Source organism: Dermacentor albipictus, chromosome 6 (assembly GCF_038994185.2).
Source record: "Dermacentor albipictus isolate Rhodes 1998 colony chromosome 6, USDA_Dalb.pri_finalv2, whole genome shotgun sequence".
NCBI lineage: Eukaryota > Metazoa > Arthropoda > Arachnida > Ixodida > Ixodidae > Dermacentor > Dermacentor albipictus.
The window spans coordinates 80,632,470-80,653,733 of record NC_091826.1 but is presented as its reverse complement, the minus strand read 5'-3'; the positions used below and the strand labels follow the sequence as shown (position 1 = coordinate 80,653,733).

The window sequence follows — 21,264 nt, the reverse complement described above, 5'->3', positions numbered from 1 at the left end:
ATCAAGCCAAGGAATCTAGAGATCATTTAATAACATACAATGACGTTACCAAACATTACTATTTAGGACGCAGACAATTCCCATTGCCACATTCAAAACTGAACAGGGCTCAGGCAGTCTCACTATGCTTATTGCAAACGGGTACATATCCCACACTGATAGCATTAATAAAATATATCCAGAGAGGGAGATTAAGATGGACTGCAATGATTGTAATGGCATCATTGGAATCAGACATATGCTGGCAGGGTGTCCCGCGACTCTCCCCAACCTCGTTGAAGGATGGACACAGTGGGAGAAAAGGATTCAAAGCCGATAATTTCAAGACCAACTAAGGGTTGTCCAGAGGGTCCATGATGTCGCTGAAAGGCTTGGCCTGACAGTGCTAACGTGGGAGCGGCCCACCTTGGCTTAAGAAGTCGAGCCTCTGGACCTCATTACAATAAAAGTTTTCAGACACACACACACACACGCACACGCATGCACGCACACACACACACACACATCACCAGATGAGATTGGATGCAAGCTTTTTTCCCCTTGTCATTTTTCAGCTGTGAAATATCTAGATTACACTCTTTCCTGCGAAACATCTCTGACATGCCCTAAACAACAGCGTCAACAAGTTTTTGTACATCTGTGCTCCCCTTCTAGCATCTGGCACAAGTCTGAAAGTCATGCTTTGTCACTTAATGAAGGGAGCTGGTGCTCATACTCAAGGTCAGCACTCAGATCCTCTAGGCTTAATGGTGCACAACCGGCCTTCACCACGAGTATCCTAGCAATCCTTAAAGAGACTGCGTGGTTCTCATCACAGTGCTTCTTGCATCGTTCAAGGGCACCATATGTTACAGTGCAGGTGAAACAGGTGTACCGCTTAATTCCAGGGCAAGTTTCACTCATACGGTTGGCAATCCGGCTAAAGTACTTAGTTCATAATGTACAATGCTGGCACATATGAGTAAACTGTACCGGCAGGTTTGCAGGGGGTGGAGCTGACACATGAAGTTGAGGCTGGGACGTTCGAGGTGCTGGCACCAAAGCAGAAGGCGAGAGGTCACTTATTACAGTGGGTGGAGTTGAATATGAGCCTGTCACCAACGTGGTGTGCAAGGAAACATTACATTTCTGCTACATCTGTCTCCACCCAAGCTCTCAGCCACGATGTGTGCGCAACTCCTTGTGAGCTTGTCTTCACTTGTGTGAACCGATTCGTTTCACTCGCGATGTGTGAAACGATTGGCTCATCAAAAAACAGCTTGAAATAGTCACCTTCTTGCGCATCCAGTTGAAGAGTTGCGCTCGCGGACGGTCCTGAACGTGACGCGTTGAAAGGAAACAACGTCGATAAGAAATTGCCTTTCTTCCACATAGTTTCAGTTTGCCGCGCAAGCTTCCAGGATGATGGTCCCGCCGTTTCAACATCCAAATCTGACGATGCAGAACTCGCCTCTTCCTCGGATGAGACGCTGTCTGAGTCCGAATCGGAGCTCGGCTCGTATTCTGAATCTGAAGAGCCACCACTCCAATGAGCAGACGAAGGTCCCGCGCGCTCAGCCATGCTGAAAGTAACTGCATGCAGGGAGGATGCGCTTTCAGTCGCCCGCACAATGGAGAGAAATGGGACATTGTGTCATCAAGACAGAGGGAGATGGATAAAGGCTAAAACAAAGTTTGAGGGGCTTTATGTTTACTGCTGCAAGCCGGAAGCGAGGGTGCGGTGAGAGAGCGAAAGCAGCAATCGAGTCATGTGTCGGTCTCTTTTCGGAGAGGCAACGTTGCGTGCCCCTGAACTTGATGCGCTGTAGCAGGCACACCGACAGAAGAAAAATCAAAACCTCGGAGATGGCAGAACAACCATTGAACCCATAACCACACACGCGCGACGCATGATGTAGTGAACCCGGAGCGACTGCGCCACTCAGCAAAGAGAGAGGGGGGAGTGACAGTCGCACCGTACTCTCCAATACATGTACCAACACAGTGTAGGGCAAAAATACGAACTTGTAGAAAGATTCAACAGATGGCGTGGCCAGTCCAGGAGAGCCAGCTTTGCGCCGCTTCCTTCCTTCCATTCTAAGCACAGAACGTCCTGATCCTGTAGCCACCGAACATCTCCTGTCTTTGCTTTTTTTCCCATTGAGTGTCCTTCAGCTCGGTTGGAAAGCCCTGACGATCCTTGTACGTTGTGCCACAAGCAAGCGTCTTGTGCTCCAAGAAGTGTACAAACAAGGATGTTGACGTGTAAAAGTTGTGCAAATAAATTATGTAGCCTTTATCCAGGTAGTTCACTGCCAGCCGCGTCACATCGTATGCCAGCCCATGTGCGCTTGGTGTTTCGCTCTTTTCCATGTATACACTGAATTGAACAGTGTAACCAGATTTGCAGTCGGCCAAAACCCACAATTTATATCCCCATTTGATAACTTAGTCTCGCATGTAAAGTCAAATTCAGGATCTGCCTTTTGGACTTTACCATCCTTTCGTGAACGGAGAGGCTCCGATTAGGTTGAAAAAATTGAGCGGATGAGGCGTTCATATGCCTCAGCAGTGAGTCTACGCGATGCAGCTTGCCATGAGATGCAGCAGTTGTCCTCTCAGGGTCAGACACACTGAGGAAGGTGTGTTACCGAAGGCAGAAGAAGACCAGAAAATAATTTCCACGTGTTCCAGTAGCAGTTGCAAGCGTGGCACTTACGATACCCATGTAAATGAGAAGTCTGATAAGCTTCATCTCATTGGGAGTCACTTCTTTCCATGATCTGTCTCTCTCACTATATGACTGCTTCTACAAAATATGCATCCACGCATATTTATTAGTCATGTTGCGTATCTCTGTGATTATTCCTGCCATGAAGAATAGTGCAAAGAAGTTGACGGCTCTTATGAAGCACTGTGCAGCACTGCAGAGCGCAGTGCCAATGTCAACTCCCGGCCGTCTTCTCACGCAAAACTCCACTCTTTGTGCCGCCGCCGACAAGTGGTCCTGTCCAAACGATGTTGATACCCTGCAGATAAGAACCGCAACCTTTAGAAAACACTGGATGTCTTTAGATCTGATCGTGGTTGCAATGAAATGGTTTGCAGTAGAAAAGGGAACTTACCGGCAGATACTTGTCGACGTTCAAAGTTGGATGAATCAAAATCATCTCCCGAGTCTCCACTGCTACCACCCACACAAAATTTTGATGCAGACTCATCGGAATCCGTTGAAATCCGCCACTTATATAGGTAACAGTACATGTAAAACTAGTTTTTGCGGGAAGGTTTTGGCATCTGATCATGGCAAGTTCGGTGGGTGGGTTAGGTACCGTAGCCACTAATATTTGACACAGTTCGCTGCAGCGTCAAGGAGCCTAACCAGTATTGCCGACTACCGTTGCACTGGACTCATCGTGCCATGCTCCTATACCGGCATGGATGAGAGCGTGCACTATATAGCTCTCGGAGCACACTTATGCTATCTTCGGCTGGTCGCTTCCATCCCCCGGAGCAGAGTCGGGCAGATCCGGCGTTCCCCGAGCTCAGAGGTAGAGGACGAGCGCGCAAGCCAAACGTGCGACTCGCTCTCGGAGGAGGCAATGGCAGATGCTAAACCACGTGACTACTAACAACGTCCGATGTTTCGCTTATCGAAAGCTCCCGGCGCTGCCGGGAAAACCGGCGGACGCGCCGGCGGGACGAACGTTCGTCGCAGTGGCCTAGGTTGCCTAGGTTACGGTGGGCCGTCGCCAACAGCAGCAACGCGGCTCTGCGATGACGTTTCAATTTCGACGACTGCTCCGACGACAGGGCTCGGAGCGCCTCAGAGCGCTCGAAGGTGGAGGAGAGCAATCGAGAAGAACCAGCCGAACGCAGGGCGGGCACCCTCTTTCAACCAGCCGAAGACAACGCCGCTCGCGAGAGCGCTCCAGAGCGCATGGAAACGACCAGTCGAAGATGGCATTAGTCTCGTGAAACGTATGCTTCGTTCATCACAAACAAGTTTCCGTCTCAAGCTGGAATAACATACGCATCTAATTTAACGTAAGGAGCGAATTTGAACGTTTTATTGACGCATTTCACATCCGTAATGACTCTCGCCCTGCTTCTTTGGTTCAAAACCAAGGTCCTTGTGTCTGTGGCGCCATCTGCTGAGGGCGACGCGATACATGCACAACTTTTTTCCGCCTGGACGGCCTTCGTTCAGCCACCTAGCCTATTCTTACCCAATCACCGAACGTTTTTGCAGGCTTAGATCTAATGTTCAGGACGCATATTCTTGTGCACAATAAAAAAAAAATCACTTCAGGGTCCTATTAAAGAGGTTGTGCATAGGTGGCCAGAAAAATATTTGATATGTAATATTTTGGGGTGACATTCTCTGCTGTGCATTATACAAATTACATACAAATTACTCCTGAACATGTAACTCACCTGGGGCCGAATCTTATAACAGTTCGGAATACGAACCGTTCACTTCGCCGCTTACGTCACTAGATGTGCCACTCCCAAGCCGGCGGTGGAAGAAGGGGAAGACGCGACCAATAGATGAGAGGGTGCCACCTCTGAAGTGTACGTCATTATATGACGAGCTAATCGAGGAATTGCACAATGTTTCTGCTTGCTAAATAAATGTAAAATATAAATTAAATATTATACGCCAAGTTTTGAAGTATAAACTTATGGTGCCGGGCGTTTACGCAATGCAGAAGTAATTTATTAATGTCAATCTTTTTCATTCTCAGCCCACAGGTGGTATCGTAAGCGTAAATGAGTTGGCAGAGCGTAGCGCTATGTCGTCTGCTGCCAGAAGCTCGCACGATGCATGCAACAGGAACGCACTGCCAGCACTTCTCAAGTAGCTAGCGCGACAAAGCCGTGAACTGGTTCTTAGGGACACCTTAACTAGCCGACTATATCAATTTTCCTTCTTTTTTCGCCCTTCGTCATCCGCTCAGACATGACTTGCTCGCCGCCGCGCTGCCGCTATCGCTGCGATCTGCCCCACGGCGCGTCGCGTGATAGAAGCAATGGAACCTAAATCGAACATTACGATACACGGGCCCTGCATTGCCTGCGCGAAGTCAAATCGAAGAGTGTGGTGCTGACGGTGCGCGCTGTGCCGTGAAATTGAGAAACAAAGTATGGCACTCCCGAGCTAGAGAAAAAAGGGCAGCAAAATAAGAGAGCTCCACAATACCTTCCCGTCCTGTCTGTATAGTTTTATCAGACGAACGAAAGAAGCGCTGAACCAGCCTAGGTTGAACCCTTCTGACTGCTGAACGGCGATCTGCGAGCTATTCACACTGGCGATAGCACTGGGAATTCGATCTCACCATGCAAATATCTCCTTGGCACTGACTTTGAAGCTGAGGTCACGGGAAAGCTGACCCAGCCCTTCAACCGGCCAACACAGTAATTGCGAGAGCAACTTTGTGGACAATGTCGGCAGCAGAGATCTAGGCAATTCCGACGAATGCTTCGCGTCCGACTGAGCTCTGGGAGCTGCAGGCCGGTCGCAATGAACCCCAGCGCGCAATATTCCTCCCTCTGCGTGGAATGGCCACTCGTACGCTTGCACCCGAGTCTCTTCCATTTGATAGCGTAGCCTGCAAAGGGTCTACTTGGAAAGCCAGCAAGGGCGGTGCAACTCATTATTCGTCACTTCTTCGAAAGCGTATCGCATCTGACACCGAAAGAGCAACGCCAAGCAGACGACGAAGGCAAGTAATAGCTTCCGAAGCAACCAACGCACACGCGCGCGACGCCCGCGTGTCTCCGGGGGCGCGCCGCCAGGGTCACAAGCCAACAGCCAAGCCACAGCAACGGAACCCAAAGCGGACTACCCCTTCGCCGGTTCCTACGACCGGTTCGCTTTGAAGATGATTGACAGATGCGGGACGTATTCGAAAATTGCGATACCGCCCCGCTGCCTCTGACGACCTGTGACGTAATCAAAATTTTGGCCAATCAGGTGAGGCCAAAGGAACGGTTCCCCAACCGAACCGTTATAAGATTCGGCCCCTGCATAAGCTATCACGTCTTGGCAGCTTTGTGCCAGCTTCTGTCTTGTGTCCAGTGTCTTTTCCCTTAAGGTCGCAGGCACCAGCTTGCCGGTCGCAAGTTGTTTAGCCAGGCATCTCTCTTGGCGTCTGGCTTTCTTGATTTGTCTTATGCAATTTGTCAAAATTGTGTCAAGACCATCCCCTGCAAAAAATCAACTAAGGGTTACCATTACTCTCCTCAAATAACCGGAAAGGAAAAATGTAAATCAGTTATATACATAAGCTTCAACGTGAAATAGAGGTTAGCGCTGTGTGTGTCAGATAGAGTAGCACTGTGTGTGTCAGATGTGCCTTCTGTTGTCCTTGTCAAGCTTGCGGTACACCAAAATAAGATACGCTTGTTTTCATTTTGCATAGCCTAGGGTCAGGCACAGCTCCTCAACAGATTTCGATGAGTTCCTTCGCCTGAATGTTCCCCATTGTTCACAATGACCTCTTGCCGTTCGCCCTTGTTAGAATTCCCTTCCCGTACGCTACTGTCGAGCTAATAGCATGACACGCGCAAGCAATTCTCCAGACTGCCTTGTTTACTCCCTCATCACTAGCTTTGATTTTAAAACTCACACTACGTCTGAAACACTCAAAGCTCTCCACAGTGCTTCACAAAGCCCTTCTCTAAACTATGATATCCTGTGCTAGAGAAGTCTTGTGAACTGAGGGGAAAACACCAGGCACTCGCCGCACCGGGGTAGCCGACATTGGCCGATCCCGCAGCTGCCAACCAATGTTGTGACGGAGATGTCTCAACACTGCTGCCACTGTTGCGAAGGAGGATCCAAGGCGATGGGGATTAAACGAAACATTTATGTATAGTATATACAAGGGCGTTACATGAATAGCTCAGAGGCCGGGAGCATCACTGACTCTGCTCACTGTCGTTGTCTCCCTTCGGCATCATGCAGCTCGAGCTTTTATAGCCCCAGAAGTTGTTGCAGCCGCCAGCGGTTCGAACTCCTCCAGTCAGGAACCTCCGCGGGCCTCTGTTGGAATTCTTACGAATGGACGAGTCATAGGGACAAACACAGGGTTTGTTTGGACGTTTTCATAATGGTGGACAAAGTCTTTGAATGCCCAATATTGTAACTCAATTTTCCGTTTCCTCACTGCTTCAGTGTACTCAGAATCTTAGCTGAAAAGCTAGCCAGCGGACCATTCACCCATTCCAAAGTAAAGCATCTTGAATTAGGAGGGGACACACAAACTAACTTAAAAAAATTGTCTATCTGGCTAACTATGTTGTCTTGCTTTCTTCTGACTTTGCTGAGTTGAGGGACTGGCTGAATATGATGTCCTCCATGCTGTTCAGCAGCCTCATTAGGAGCTTGTTGTCTAGAGTTTAGCCAATCGCCGCACTGAGCTGCAACACCGGACAGCGGCACAGGTTGCCAGGCTCCACTGGATGGGTCAAGTTGTATGCGTTCAACTGCAAAACCAAAAAAAAAAAATGTTTCAGTAAAAATCCGAAAATGTCTGTTTGGTTTACCTATATTATGTGAGATGCTGACTGGGGTACCGACAACTTCAAAGAAGTACAAGTCTGGGAAATGACAGGAAATAGAGCATGAGGTTGAAGAATTGTTGTTAGGTGAGTTCATCCCATCATCTGCCTGGTCTAACTCCTCGCTTAATGGACACTTTGTTGAGTGGTTTTCACCTGCAGAATGATCCACTCCAGGGGCATAAAGGCACAATGTGTATATGGCGCCATTGTCCATTTCCTGTGGCATCGTTGATAGCTTAAGCTGTTGCAATCGCTTTGCTTCTGTTTGAAACGACATTTGGCATTGCCAACCCTCCAACATTAGGACTATGTTCGTATGTGGCAGTAATCCACGGAACAGTAGCTGTCTGTTTCATGGTACCTCAAAAAGCATTGGGCAGGTCTCATTTGAACAAGTAATACTCCGAGACACCTGAAACCGTCCTGTAAAAGGCCAAATCATCCAGAAAATCAATGACAGATTTCCTGGGGTCGTGGTTGCTAATCGTTGGAGCGGCCGACATCAGCTTCATCATTGCCACGAGCTGCATGCGCTCATGACTCATGTGCGTGGTGGCAGCCATGTCTTCAAGCCGAGCCGTTAATGTCTAGCACAAGGTGGCAATCTAGCCCAAAGACGATGAGGCCATCGCGTCTTGTTGCTTACTGGTCTCATTGGCTCCAGCTCCCACGACAGTCGAGACTCCGGGTTGCTGTTAATTGTCTTCCAAGACTACGTTGCATGCTGAAGAGTGCATCTCCATGTAAAGACAGACAAAGCAAACCATGAAAACAAGATGCAAAAGGTATGTGCAAATGTAATAATGCCGCACAAGAAGCAGTAACCCAACCATGAAAGACGCCACAACCGCTACCATAAAAATGTTAAAAACCCTAGCTAACAAACATGAATGCCTGATGCCTATCTCTGAGAACCACCAGATGGCCCCACGTTACGGGCGTCAAATGAAGGCTCAGGGCCGTGGCTTCAGAGCCAGCAGCCAGCTGAGGCTCTCAGAGACAACACAGTGTGCAAGAGCTATTCAAGAGACGATCTTTACTACCTGAAGCCCGAGGCTAGCTGAACTGCTTCCTGGTCGCTGTTCCTTGCCCTCCAGCCCCAGGCTAGCTGCACATGGCCTAGACACACTGCCAAGAACGTCTTGGTGGCATGTGACAGTGTACCTGTAAACTAGTGTTGTATTGAGCTATCGTTAGAATCTTTCATGAAGTTGACTGCAAGTAGTTTCATGTCGCCTATCACTGGCTGCTGTTCTTGCAGCAGAGGTACTTGAAGTCAGCTTCGCCTTATGTGTTGAAAGTGTTTTAGGTGAGGCTTTGCAGCACTGCTGCGGAAGATTTTTCACTCTTTCTTGAAACACTTGCATTGTTACTGACACAACCAATGATAACTGCTTGTAGACGACACTGAAGGGGAGACACTGGTGTTTGATTTTTTTTTTAAATTTTTGTCATATACAAATGAAATTTTCAGGCAAGGTGTACTTTAGCCTGCTAAAAGCATATACGCAATGTATTTTTAAAAATTTTAAGTCGTTTTTGAGATAATACCTTCTGAAAATCAATTTGCCCAACTTTTGAACATAGAAAAATTTATATGTACACATTCTAGAATAATCAGAGATCACAATTAGACCATCACTGTAATTTTAGCTATATTGTTACAAAATTTATTGCCATACCTAATGTGGTGGTTATGAAGCTCAAAATTCTTACCTGTTGTATTGCCACATGAAAAATTCCACCATAAGGGATATCATATTTTATTAGTTTTATTGTGTGTAGAAACTCGTAAGCTTTTGAATGCAACAAGAATAATTGAAATCGCACTATTACATCAAAAAATACTGTGAGCAACAGCACGTGTCATAGGAGAAATGCAGCTATTGAGAAAACGCAAAACAAGGTTCCAGGACATGGATGGATGGATACAACTTTCTTGAAGTTCCAGGACATGATCTAGATTTATTCTTAGCAATTAAAGCAAGAAATTCAAGTCCACCTTGTGCTAGAAGCCACCAGGCACATAATCACCATCGCTCTCTTCTATGCGCTTCATTATGGCATGCATGAACTTTTCTGCTCTGGCGTGCTTCTTGTCAGACGCCACTAGCCAGTGCTGGTCTTTTTCAGTACATCTTTGAACTGCTGCACTACCTTGGCTCAAATGTAGCTCCTTCAAGATGGCCTCAGAAGCATGTTTCTTCCCAGCATTGAACCTGGTGATTGCTTCAGCAACAGCAGTTTCCACTGTGAAAAGCGAGGCATGTTTGCTTTTAGGCACAAGTGACCAGATTACTGAATGGAGGCTCTCATTGCATTTTGAGCTTTCCTTCTCTGACAGCAGTTCAACTTTCGGTCAGAGAGGTGAGTATACACTGGCAGGAGGGCTTCGGTAACATATTCAGGAAGGTTGTAGCGATGCTTAGGTGGAGCTTGCTGCCTTGCCACAGCCTTGTATGTGCACCATGATTCAACCTTTGGGCACCATGAATGATTTGGCTTTGCATCGGTGGAAGTCGCATGGTAATAAGTGGCAAGATCAGCATTCTCCATCTCATAAATATGCCCTTGGTGTTCCTTGAGTGCCCAGTCATAATAATATGTGAGCTTTGCCACAAGGTCGCCTGTGAGCTTCCCTTTGCCACCAAGGCTTGGCCTACCTTCTCCCTTATTTTTCTGCAGGAGGTTTTGGAGCGCAGCACCCATCCGTTTGTGCTCATGATTTACGCAATCCTCCTTCGAAATTGCCATGTAGCCATATACTTTCTCCTCCTGGGGGCTGTTGAAAGCGCGGCTATCACCTTCACAGAACATAGTTGTGTGATGGCGACCAAACAGAATTTTCGCAGCCTCTACCTCCATTTGGCCCGGCTTGCTCGAAGTGTTTTGTTTTTTTTTTGGCTTATGTTGAACTTGCCATTCACTATACTCAGGGTCATCATCCTTGGGGCTGAGCTCACGTCCCAGGCAGACGTTGGACAGAAATTGAAAGTCCAGCACATAGCCAGAAAAAATTTTAATAACAGTTCCCACACAAATGTGTGACAGGTGTCCACGAGTCAGCCAAGTCCTGTCAAACGAAACTGCTACGTTTCCAGAATTCCCAAAGCTCAGTTCAGAATAGATAGACTTCACAGCTGCCGCGCACTTGGTCGTAACACCCGCAGATGCGTTCAGGGTGGCAGGGTTCATCTTACTTTTTACATAGTCTTGGTATGTTTTGGTATGTATGCCACGAGAGGAAATATTCAGAGCCGCGCAAATATCATTGAGTACGGTCTGTCAGTTGCCTGTGCTCATAACAGCTTGAGCCGTGAGCAAATTCACCTCAAAAGGGTTGCAGGTCGTATTCTCACCTGTTCTTAGCGAGCTCCATCCAGTGCTTATGTCGCCGCAAATGGCACAGTTCACCACTAGTTCCACGGCCACTCCATATTCCCGGTCACCCTTTAACACGTTCAAAGGGCCACGGCAGAATTCGCATTTCGCTTACCGAAGCAGGTGATTTAGAGCCGCTAGGCTTAGAATCGTAAACGCGGTCCCGCTCGCCGCCGCTTCCGGGGAAATCTCCGATAAGTGACTGCTTTTGGTGGGTAGCTGATAACGAAGACAGCTTCTGTCGTTCCTCCTCCGTGCGACGTTCGATTGCCACTCGTTCAGCTTCTGTGATGAGAAGCGCGTCGATGCACGTTGCCCTCGACGTGTTGCTGGCCATAGCTTCAGTAGCTGCCGTTCGCTCGCTGGCGTATGCCGCTTTGCTGGTCGCCGTCACTGCCAATTCATCCGACACCACTTGGGGTATCCTAGAACATCGCTTGCGTTTTTTCCCGAAAGCATGAGCTATCGCGAACTTCCGCCGACCACCAGCCATCGTCGCGTTGCTTTGGCGCACTAGACTACGTCCAAACCACGTTCAACGCCTCCTCTAGAAAGATGCGTGCTTCGTCGCTCGCTTTCCCATCGTAGCCGTTGCGCCTTGAGTTCCGGTCGGTTGTCAAGAGATGGCACCACCTACTTCCCTATCTCTGCCAAGGGGGCGGGGGTGGTGTGGTGTCGTGGCGGTAGCGGCGGTGGCGGCTGCTGCTTGGAAAGCGCAGCGACACGGGGGGACATCGTGACATGTCTGTTCACTTGTGCTTGAACAAACTGGTTGTGCTCTGGCCACATTGGATGAAATTTTAGTTTCTTGCAGTTATCGCAATTGCTTCACTAGGTCTAAGTAGCGTTCACAAGTAACTAACAAGAAGCCTGCAGCAGTTCATTTCACATGTACACGCTCTCTTCCTTGCATGTCGCTTTTCGCAGTATTATTAGTCTCATGTAATTCTGCTGAAAATTCTGGTATACTCAAGGCAAGTTCAACAACAACATGAAAGCAATTCACTTGAGCTTGGTGTGTGCCTAATGAAGGGTCCATCTTCTTTCTGGGGTTTTATGTGCCAAAACCAGTTCTGATACTGAGGCACGCGGAGGGGAGGGCTCCGGATTAGTTTTGACCACCTGAAGTTCTTTAACGTGCACTACAACGCAAGCACACGGACGTTTTTGCATATCGCCTCCATTGAAATGCAGCCACCGCAGTCACACTCCCTTAATTACAATTTAAGCACCTTGCGGGACAGAGGTTTATGGTCAAGGAACTTAACAATCGCATTCCTGTCACTAGTGCTGACGGCATAGTTGGTTAACCCTTTGTGGGACAACATATATTTTTTGCAAGAATTATAAAAAATTTTTTATTACACTTGAAAATGAGGTGTACAGAAATGATTCTAAACAAATTTCACAGTTTTATTATGTATAGTTAAAGAAAAAAATGTGGGACGCATTTGTCCCATTGACACTAAATGGGAAAATGAAATGTGGGACGTATTTATCCCATTGACCTACACGGGTGCCACACTAGGTTAGTTCTGACTAACCACTTCATGGAATGGTCCAAAACAGGTCACACAAAGCGGGACTGAGCATGCCTTGCACAAGAAACTTGTTCGCACTTCTTTCCCCCTCGTGGAACACCAACGGCATCTGCGCCTATTTTCCACTTTCACAGGGTTGTGCTCTCTTCCCATGAACCGAACTTCATCCGATACGCCAACCATTTTGTGGCCATTTTTTCTACCCTCCTTGTTCATTCTGAACGGCTTCCTGCTCCCGGTGGTTCTGAATGTCTGGCCATTGATGAGTTCCCGTCCAAGAACCAATCGAAACCATAAGTAGGTCATTGGATTCACAGCATTTACTTGAATGAACGCGTTGACGATGGCTGCATCGAGCAAGAAATAAAATATTCTGTACCAGGACTTTTTGGACCTCCTGTCAGCTCGGTATGCATTGCGCTTTTGGTCGAATTTGTCGACTCCTCCCATCCAAGTGTTGTAGTCGGATATAGCCTTTGGACACTGGACGGAAACCGAAGACCCATTTGCAAGCTTGCGGACAACTTCTTCTGTGTCCTTTGGGTGGTGAAAATTCGATAAAGCATGCACATTTTTTGTGTCACGCCACTGATATGCAACAATGCTTCCTTTTGATCGCCAGATATATTCTCCTTTCTGGAGTTTGTTGTCCATTTTCAATTCATCAGGCAGATCCTTCCTGTTTGTCCGGACTGTACCAACAGCAAGAATTCCTTTCTGTGCAAGGTCCTCCATGAGGCGAGTGGAAGTGAAGAAATTGTCAAAGTAGAGTTGCGTGCCAGGCTCAACGCCTTCTACCAGAGACAATACGACGTACTCTCCAAGTGCTTGGTTGGCAGGACGCTTCGCATTTTTTCCTTCATACACCTGAAACGCAATCAGGTAGCCGGTTTCTGAATCGGCCCGGCACCACACCTTGTAGCTGCGTTTGATGGGCTTCATTGGCATGTATTGCTTCAGAGACGATCTTCCTTTGAATAGGATCATACTCTCATCTATAGCTTGATGAGCCGATGGCGTGTACTCTTTCTGAAAACGTTTGTTCAGAGCATCGATGAGAGGGCGTACTCTTGCCAGCCGGTCATATCCATCTTCGCCTCTTTTTTTTTCTTTCGTGTTGTCACTCAAATGCAGGCAATTCATGATGGATTGGAATCGCTTGAACGACATGACTTTTGAGATTTCTGGTGCATTGAAAAAGTTATCGCTGCTCCAGTAAAGGTACAGCTGATGTCTCGGGTTTACACTCATGAGAATCAGAATGCCGAAGAAAGCCCGAAGCTCATCTAACGTGATCGTTTTCCATTTTCGCCGGTTTTTCTGTTCTGCAAAGCGGTTTGTTTCCTCTACAAGGAGCTGCATTACTTCGTCGTCGAAGTAGAGTGAAAAAGCTTCAATCGGTTTGGATGGCAACTTTTGTGACATCTCAGGATCCCATGTTTTTGGGACTTGCAGAACATGGTCTGGCTCGTCACAACCCCATGTGCCCGGCGTTTCTTCCTCATTTTCCACGATGTTGTCGCACAGGTCTAGCGATCTTTTCCGCCTCTTTGTTTTCTTTTTTGTATAGGTTGCCTTGCGTTTTGCCTGTCTGCTCGTTGACGCAGCCATTTCATCTGCACTGGCATCCTCATCTGTACAATGAGGCGCAAGCTCGGGAATGACATTCTCGTCTGTGCTTTCCCCATCCGAATCATTGGAGTCCGGATCGTCCGTTATGCTAAAATAGAGCTCGAGAGCTTCTTCTTGTGATAGAAATCGCTAGCCTGCATTAGAAAGCAACGACAAGTTCTAGATCAAATAATTCGAAAATTACCGCTCAAAATTCTGCCATTAGGCTTAGCAAAATGTGCAACTTTTTTCAGCATGGTATTGAAAATTTGCATTTATCTCATTATATGTAAGCTCAAATCTCAGAAACAAGAGCTGATTTTAATCCAGGGTTGTTTCTCTGAATGCAGAAAAAAGGAATTACTTACCAGGCATGTTGATTTTCTTTTCTGCCGGATCGCATATAGTCGAAAACTTCCAATGCATCAGAAAAAAAGAACGAAGTTTCAAGTTCTGGACTCACTGCCTCATCTAGTGGAGGCTGCTGAAACTATATTTAAAAGAAGTACTGAAACCTCTCAATAGGTGGTAGCACATCACAAGAATGATTCCGGTTTCCTTCTGCTTCGTACGAGCCCTTTAGAGTGGAGCACTATGTGGGACGTATGTGTCCCACTGTCCCACAAAGGGTTAACAGTGGCTTCATGAACTTTTTAGCTGCAGGAGAACCTTGCGATGGTCGCTGTCTGTGTTGCCACAGCTGAGAACATTAAGTTCTATGAGCGCTGCCACACTTCTCTCAATGCAAACCTCCAAGTGTTTTGTGAAATATTTTCTGTGGGGAAGCACGTGGTCTACAAGCTTCCGAAGACCAATCAACAGCTTTACGAGTTCCTGGCTCGGGTAGAAGAGCTTGCCCCGATCTGGGTGGGCAATGAATCCAAGGAGAGGTGTGTTGCCTTTGTCACCCTGCAGTAGGGTGATGCAGTTCGAGCAGACAATGCTTTCACTTGCAGCTCTCACTATGAAACCTCCAACCATGGTGACGCTGGCCTCATCCGGACTTGTTATGCGTGGTGTCAACGTTGTGCGCTGCTTCTTTAAGTTGTTCACTGCCTGGTCGAGAAACTTGTTACCGGTGGCAAGCATGGTGGGGCTGTATTGAATTGGCCGCAGCTGCTTTGCGGCGAATGATGTCGAGCTCTGAACGTTGCGCTGGTCAGAGACAGCAACGATGCCTATCTACAGCATTTTTTCCAGCCCGCATATCGTGCTCTTCACGTCAGGTATATCATTGCTACCGGAGCTTTGGCGCAGAAAGCCAAACATGGATTCTATCGGGTCACTCGACATTATGCATGCGAGCACAAACTGGAACTTCTTCACAGTCAGCAAGTGAAGAATGCACTGCACATTTGACGTGGTCGCAAAAACGAGAGCGTGGTATGTTTCCTTGCTTAAAAAGCTGCCAGCTGCACTTTCCTTCCTGAGGTCTTCGATGTAAGCAAGAAAAACAATCTCGAGCCATTCTAATCGATGATCATCTGCATCTGTTAACTGGCGGGCGTCGGCGTTGTTGCAGTGGATGTGTTGCTGGCAGTTGCTGATGTCCATTATTGTAAACCACCTCTGTATCATTCGCATGAATTCATTTGTGGGTCCTGCTGAAGCGAAGTCCAGATCACGTGTGTGACCGGCCTGATCTTTGAGGTAGCAAAGTGTGGCAGTTACGGGAACTGAAAACAACTGAACCTCTGATCTGAAATTCATTTTTTTTTTCTATGTTTGTCGGATACAGGTGTTTTCTGGTCAAGAACCTTACTGGCCTCACTGTCGAGCTATTTTGAGTTTGAGTTTAAGCGGCTCTTCCGACTGTCACACGAGACCTTTAACTGTCTTGCAGACCGCTATCAAGCGTCACCGTTCTTCCCAGAAGCTTGTGGAGGGCGCGCGCGAATCAGTGCCGAAAAAACGTGTCTCATCGTTTTGAGCTATCTTGGGAGCCAGTGCAGCTCAATTGCAGACAGATTTGATGTTACAGAGTCATCTGTGCATGTACGCATTGAGAGGGTGCTCAACCTTTTACATAGCATGAGTGAAGAAGTGATCGCGTGGCCGGACCAGCAACAGCACTCGTACTTCCCGCACTCGTACTTCAACCGGAAAAAGTTTCCTTCTTTGATCCTGCAAGGCATATGCAACCATGAGAATAGGTTCATAGATGTGCTAATTGGATTTCCCAGCTCGGCGCACGACGCCAGGGTGCTCCGCGAAAGCCCCTTTTTTGAAGCTGCAGCAACCAAATGCAGCAATGGTTACATCTTGGGGGATTCAGCCTATCCGTTGCTACCATGGCTTATGACGCCTTACAAGGATACGCAGCGGAGCTTCTTCTCCTGGAAAAGGAAATATAACACGTGCCATTCCCAGCAGCGAGTTGCCATTGAGGTGACACTTGGTATACTCAAGCAGCGATTTCTCAGGCTGTACTTGGTGGACGCAGCCATCATCAAGCAGTGCTGCCTTATAATCATGGGCGCATGCGTCCTGCACAACTTATGCAATGAGGAGAGAGATTTCTTCGAAGAGCTGCAGGAACTCCCGGATTTGGAGGAAGTCGGAAACGATGAGGACAGTGGCAATGTTGTTGACCGCAGTGTGGCAGGCTACAGTGAGTGCCTGCGAAAGGCAGTTGCCGAAAAGCAGTGCTAAAACACAGAATTGCATATCCTTGTGCTGCTAGCAGTACTTATGCAGATAAGTTTTGCTTCACTATGTGTAATGCTGCAAATATACTTTGAGACAATGTTTGTAAAAGATAAAGAAGCGAGACATTTGGGGCCTGCAAGCCCCAGGCTACTTTGTATGGTTGTCTTGTGTTGCGTGGTGATAATAGACAACACACACACACACACATTTTCTTTTTTTTGAAAATTTTTATTCAGGAGCCGTTGTGGCAACTTTCTCAACAGCTGTAACCAGCCGCTCTAACAAAGCCATTTTCCTATCAAAGCGTTCAGCCCGCTCTTCCTTTGCCTTCTTAAATTCTCTTAAAAGGGCATTCAATGATGTGCTGTCCTTTTTTCTTCGCAAGGCATCCTTAGGGTGTGCATTCACAACTGCAGCTGATGCAGGCCTTGGCAGGGGTTTGCCCATTGACAATTCACAATTCTGACTCCGTGTCAGTGCCGTCATCAGCGCCGGGAGACATGCTGAAAAACAATGTGCAGGATTAAGGGGGATAACTAAACTTCTGTCAAAATGAGGCAACTGCACCTGCTGTCTTTCTCAATTGTTGCACCAGGCTTCATCAGCACTGTAGGTGTGATGTGGTGTTCTTTTTCAAGAACATGACTTAGCTCTCTATGAAAGAAGAAAAGAATTAGTTGCAAATACAAAAGCCCGAGACTGTATGCAATAGTCGACAGCACTCGCTCTTCATATTCACACAAAGCCGTCGAGGGCCCGGATGAATTGTTTTTTGTTTTTGTCTTCTTATATGAGCGTCCAAGGCTCTTCCATTTATTCTGCACCTGCAGCTTAGTCATCACAACTGAGAACTCTGTATTGATCATACGAGCAATTTCTTGCCACATGACCTTTTTTGTCCTGTGAAAAAAAAAAAGTAATGGATTAAAATTTGGCAATTCTAGCACATCAAAAGCTGCTGAAGTATGCTCACAAGTGCCAAAGCAAACAAAGTTGAAATTAAACTTTTTGTAAACAAGTCAATGAGAAAGTAAATGAAACTTGCCTAAGGCCGCCTTTTTTCCCGACGAGAGGATTCAGCTCTTTATATTTCAAAATGAGGAACCGGGTCCTCCGAGCACTCCAAAGTTCAGCCTCGGGGGATCTGGATCGCTCCTCCATCAGTGTGACGCCAAGGTCCGCAGGCGTTGCCTCCATGGCAGGTGACGCGTTAGTGTCACATTCTTGAAATATCACCGTGATGACCATTCCATCTGTGACAGAAAATAGTACCGCATTGAATTGTAGGTATGCATCTACTCTGGACTAACGTATTCGAAACTTCACATGCGGGCTCAGCAGTAAAGAGGAGCGACTTGTCAACCTACACACTCAGACGTAGATGTACATGTAGATTCTTGTGACCTAGTGGCACATATCCACTCTGGGGGATTGGCCAAGAATTGGGTAGTTTATAGGAAAGTGTAAAATAAGTCAATTTCATAATAGCTAAGTAATTATAATATACAAGGATTGTAGAGCCTGCATGATTTTACGAAATTGAAAATTCTACCATGATTATAATAAAACAGTTCAAATTCAATTTTAGTGAATGAAAAGGAGGCTTAAAATTTTGTTTTCAGAGTTGAAATCTCATTGATCCTAAAAGAAAATCTTGGCAGTGCTAACCTTCCCGTCGCTATGCTGAAGTGTAGGAGCACTCAAAGATAGTACATTTTGAACAGTTAAATCCCAAGAAGGCGGAGTGATATTTGTAGGGTTCGTTTACTTAAGCTAATAAATCGTCGACAAGAACTTTAAAAAATGTTCTATGGTCTTATCTTCACTACATATGTGACAAATCGGTGAGGGTGTCAGAATGCAGCAGTTACTTCAATTGTTTTCTCGATTGGCATACGAGTTTGTTGTATGCAATGCAACAAATAAATGTTAACGTCTTCTTTCTTTTCTTTTATCGCAGCCAACATTTTTAATTTTTACGCACGTTACTATGTACTTACTATTCCCTCCGCCTTTGTTGCACGGGAAACAAAGCGCGATAAATTTCGGGATCAGAATAACGCATTTCGTACACTTCAGTACTGGCATATTGACAAACAGGCGCACTGCTATAGCTAAACAACGAAGACATCGTGTTCACCATATTTACAGGCGCTGACAGCTTAATTGAAGGAGCTTACAACAAGAAATTGACCCCATGTGTCTAAAAAGGGTTAACATACCTGGCATTCTGTAGGCAAATCCATCGCCGAAGGGAATGCGACTCCCATCCTCGTCGACTACAGGGGTAACCTGAGTTTGCACCCCGTCTACAAGTACAGACAGCGTCGGCAAGTCGTTCGCTGACATCGTATGCGGTGGTCGGCTCTCAAGTGTGGAAGCTCGTGAACCACGCATGCACCAACGCGGCACCACGGGCACAGCAGGTTCTGAAAATTCCTGAACCAGCGCTGCACCTTTGCTGCACTTTTTGAAACGAACGCTACGGTGCAGGGGGCGCTAAGCTGCACCCTATGATGGTTTTTAAGCTTGCTACTAATGGCATTACTAATGAAGTTATGCTGTGAGCAACGCAGCTCGTGGACGGACTCGCACATCTGGAGGATGTGGAATGTTGTTTCTTGTGCCTTGTGGCACCTTCTGCAAAGCTTGGCCGAATCATCATTACTAAGCCGATTGGAGAGTGTCCGCATTGGGAATAGGTTGGAGCGCAGCCGCAGGGCTTTTATGCGGTCTCCATCACTCATGAACCTTGAGTCAGGTCTGAGCCACCTATTCCCACCCCGCAGGGGCGTCTGCGTAAGCAGGCGTTTGGTGTGTTGCGACACCACGTACCCGAGCACACGAGGGTTGGACCCTCCCGCGTGTAGCCGTGCGCGGCTTAGCCGTGTCCGGGGAAAAGGGGATCCTGGGGGTTGAGCCAATGCCGGGTGTTTGGACCTTTACGGCCCCTCGGCGGCGGCAACACACCCCTTTGGCCTCGGCTTCACGTAGACGGCTCCCCCGGACTGACCCACCCGGGGGAAATCGGCAGTCGCCTCTTCCTATCTCTTCCTCTCGAATCTTCGTCTTTATCTCCCACTTTTACATCTTTCCTGTCTTCTCTTCACTTCTTATTACTTCTGTATTTCCTGGCGGCAAGGGTTAACCGTGTGTAATATATCCTGCCTTGGGTATATATATATTAGGTTATAGCGGCGATGCATGGCTGGCGTCTGCAGGTTCTCTTTCAACCTTGTAGCGTCCCCTTGTTGGGCTCGGTGGTGGGTGGCCACCATCGCCGCCGAATTTTCCAGTCTTTACATGGCAAACGCTTTTCCCCCCCTCCAAGATCGCCCTCCAAAGCGAGGGCGCACCGAAGCAACATTTCAATTCCAATTAAAACCAAACTATGACACCTTCCCAAAGTTCCATGTCCTTCACAGTGAAGGCAACACAACTATTAGAAAATTATCACCTTTCATAGTATCTAAATGCCTATCAAATGCGATCGGATCAGGCTACAAAGCATCAAAGATGGCAAGTGGAGACCTTCTCCTCGAACTGACAAAGAAAGAACAAGTCGAAAAACTCAGTGAACTCAAAAGCATCGGTGACACTAATGTCACAATTTCCCCACATCGCTCGCTCAACACCAGCAGAGGAGTAATATCAGAAGAAGATTTCATGAACCTCAGCGACGAAGAGCTCCTTGAGGGATTCCAGGAGCAACATGTAATCAAGGTACAAAGGATAACACTTCGACGAAACGACCAACAGATCCCTACAAAACACGTAATACTTACATTTGGCTCCAGTACTGTGCCAAGTTCACTCGACGCAGGCTACCTGAAAATCAACGTCCGACCATACATACCGAACCCGAGGCGGTGCTTCAAGTGCCAAAGGTTCGGACACGCATCACAATCATGCAGAGGAAAGGAGACGTGTGCAAAGTGTAGCGCCAACGACCATCCATCGGACAACTGCAATGCTCCCGCACAATGTGTCAATTGCAAGGGCGATCATCCAGCTTACTCGCGGAGCTGCCCTTGCTGGAAAAGAGAAAAAGAAATAATTGCAATAACTGTGAAGGAAAAGATTTCATTTCATGAAGCGAGGAAAAGGTTAGCGCACTTACCTCAAGTAAGCTATGCCAGTGTGACGCGACAGGGGGCAGCGCCACACCGGTCTCAGGAATCTACAGGGTCCACATCCGGTACACCTGTAGAAACCCCAACCGCCCCCTTGGTGGCTGCAGCCAGTGCTGCTCCACCAGCAACGCATACGGGCCCGCAGACAACAGTGCCGCAGGGCCCGAAGTTGAAGCGTACCCCACGGCCCGAGACGCGCGTCTCGGCGCCTGGCTCTCGATCGTCCAGTGCCTCGGAAAAGGCAATGGACGTCGATCCAAAAATCCCGGCGTCATTGACGCCAAAAGACCCGCGCTCCTTGGAGCGCACACAGAAGGATAAACATATTTTAACTTCTGTGAGAAAGGGAAAGGTAACCTGAGCGGTTACCGCCCTTCATAATAGTAACCAGGTTTTTAAAT

General features: G+C 47.4%; 2 protein-coding genes across 11 annotated transcripts in view; one reads left to right on the top strand and one right to left on the bottom strand.

Moving 5' to 3' along the window:
* Positions 1-21,264, top strand: part of LOC139061236 (uncharacterized) — a 170,778-nt gene that overhangs the window by 28,199 nt on the left and 121,315 nt on the right. The gene's annotated exons all lie outside the window — the stretch shown is intronic.
* Positions 12,259-14,709, bottom strand: LOC139046934 (piggyBac transposable element-derived protein 4-like). The gene has a single exon (XM_070520867.1). It carries the CDS (start codon positions 14,079-14,081, stop codon positions 12,459-12,461), a length of 1,623 nt encoding a protein of 540 aa, XP_070376968.1. The 5' UTR covers positions 14,082-14,709; the 3' UTR covers positions 12,259-12,458.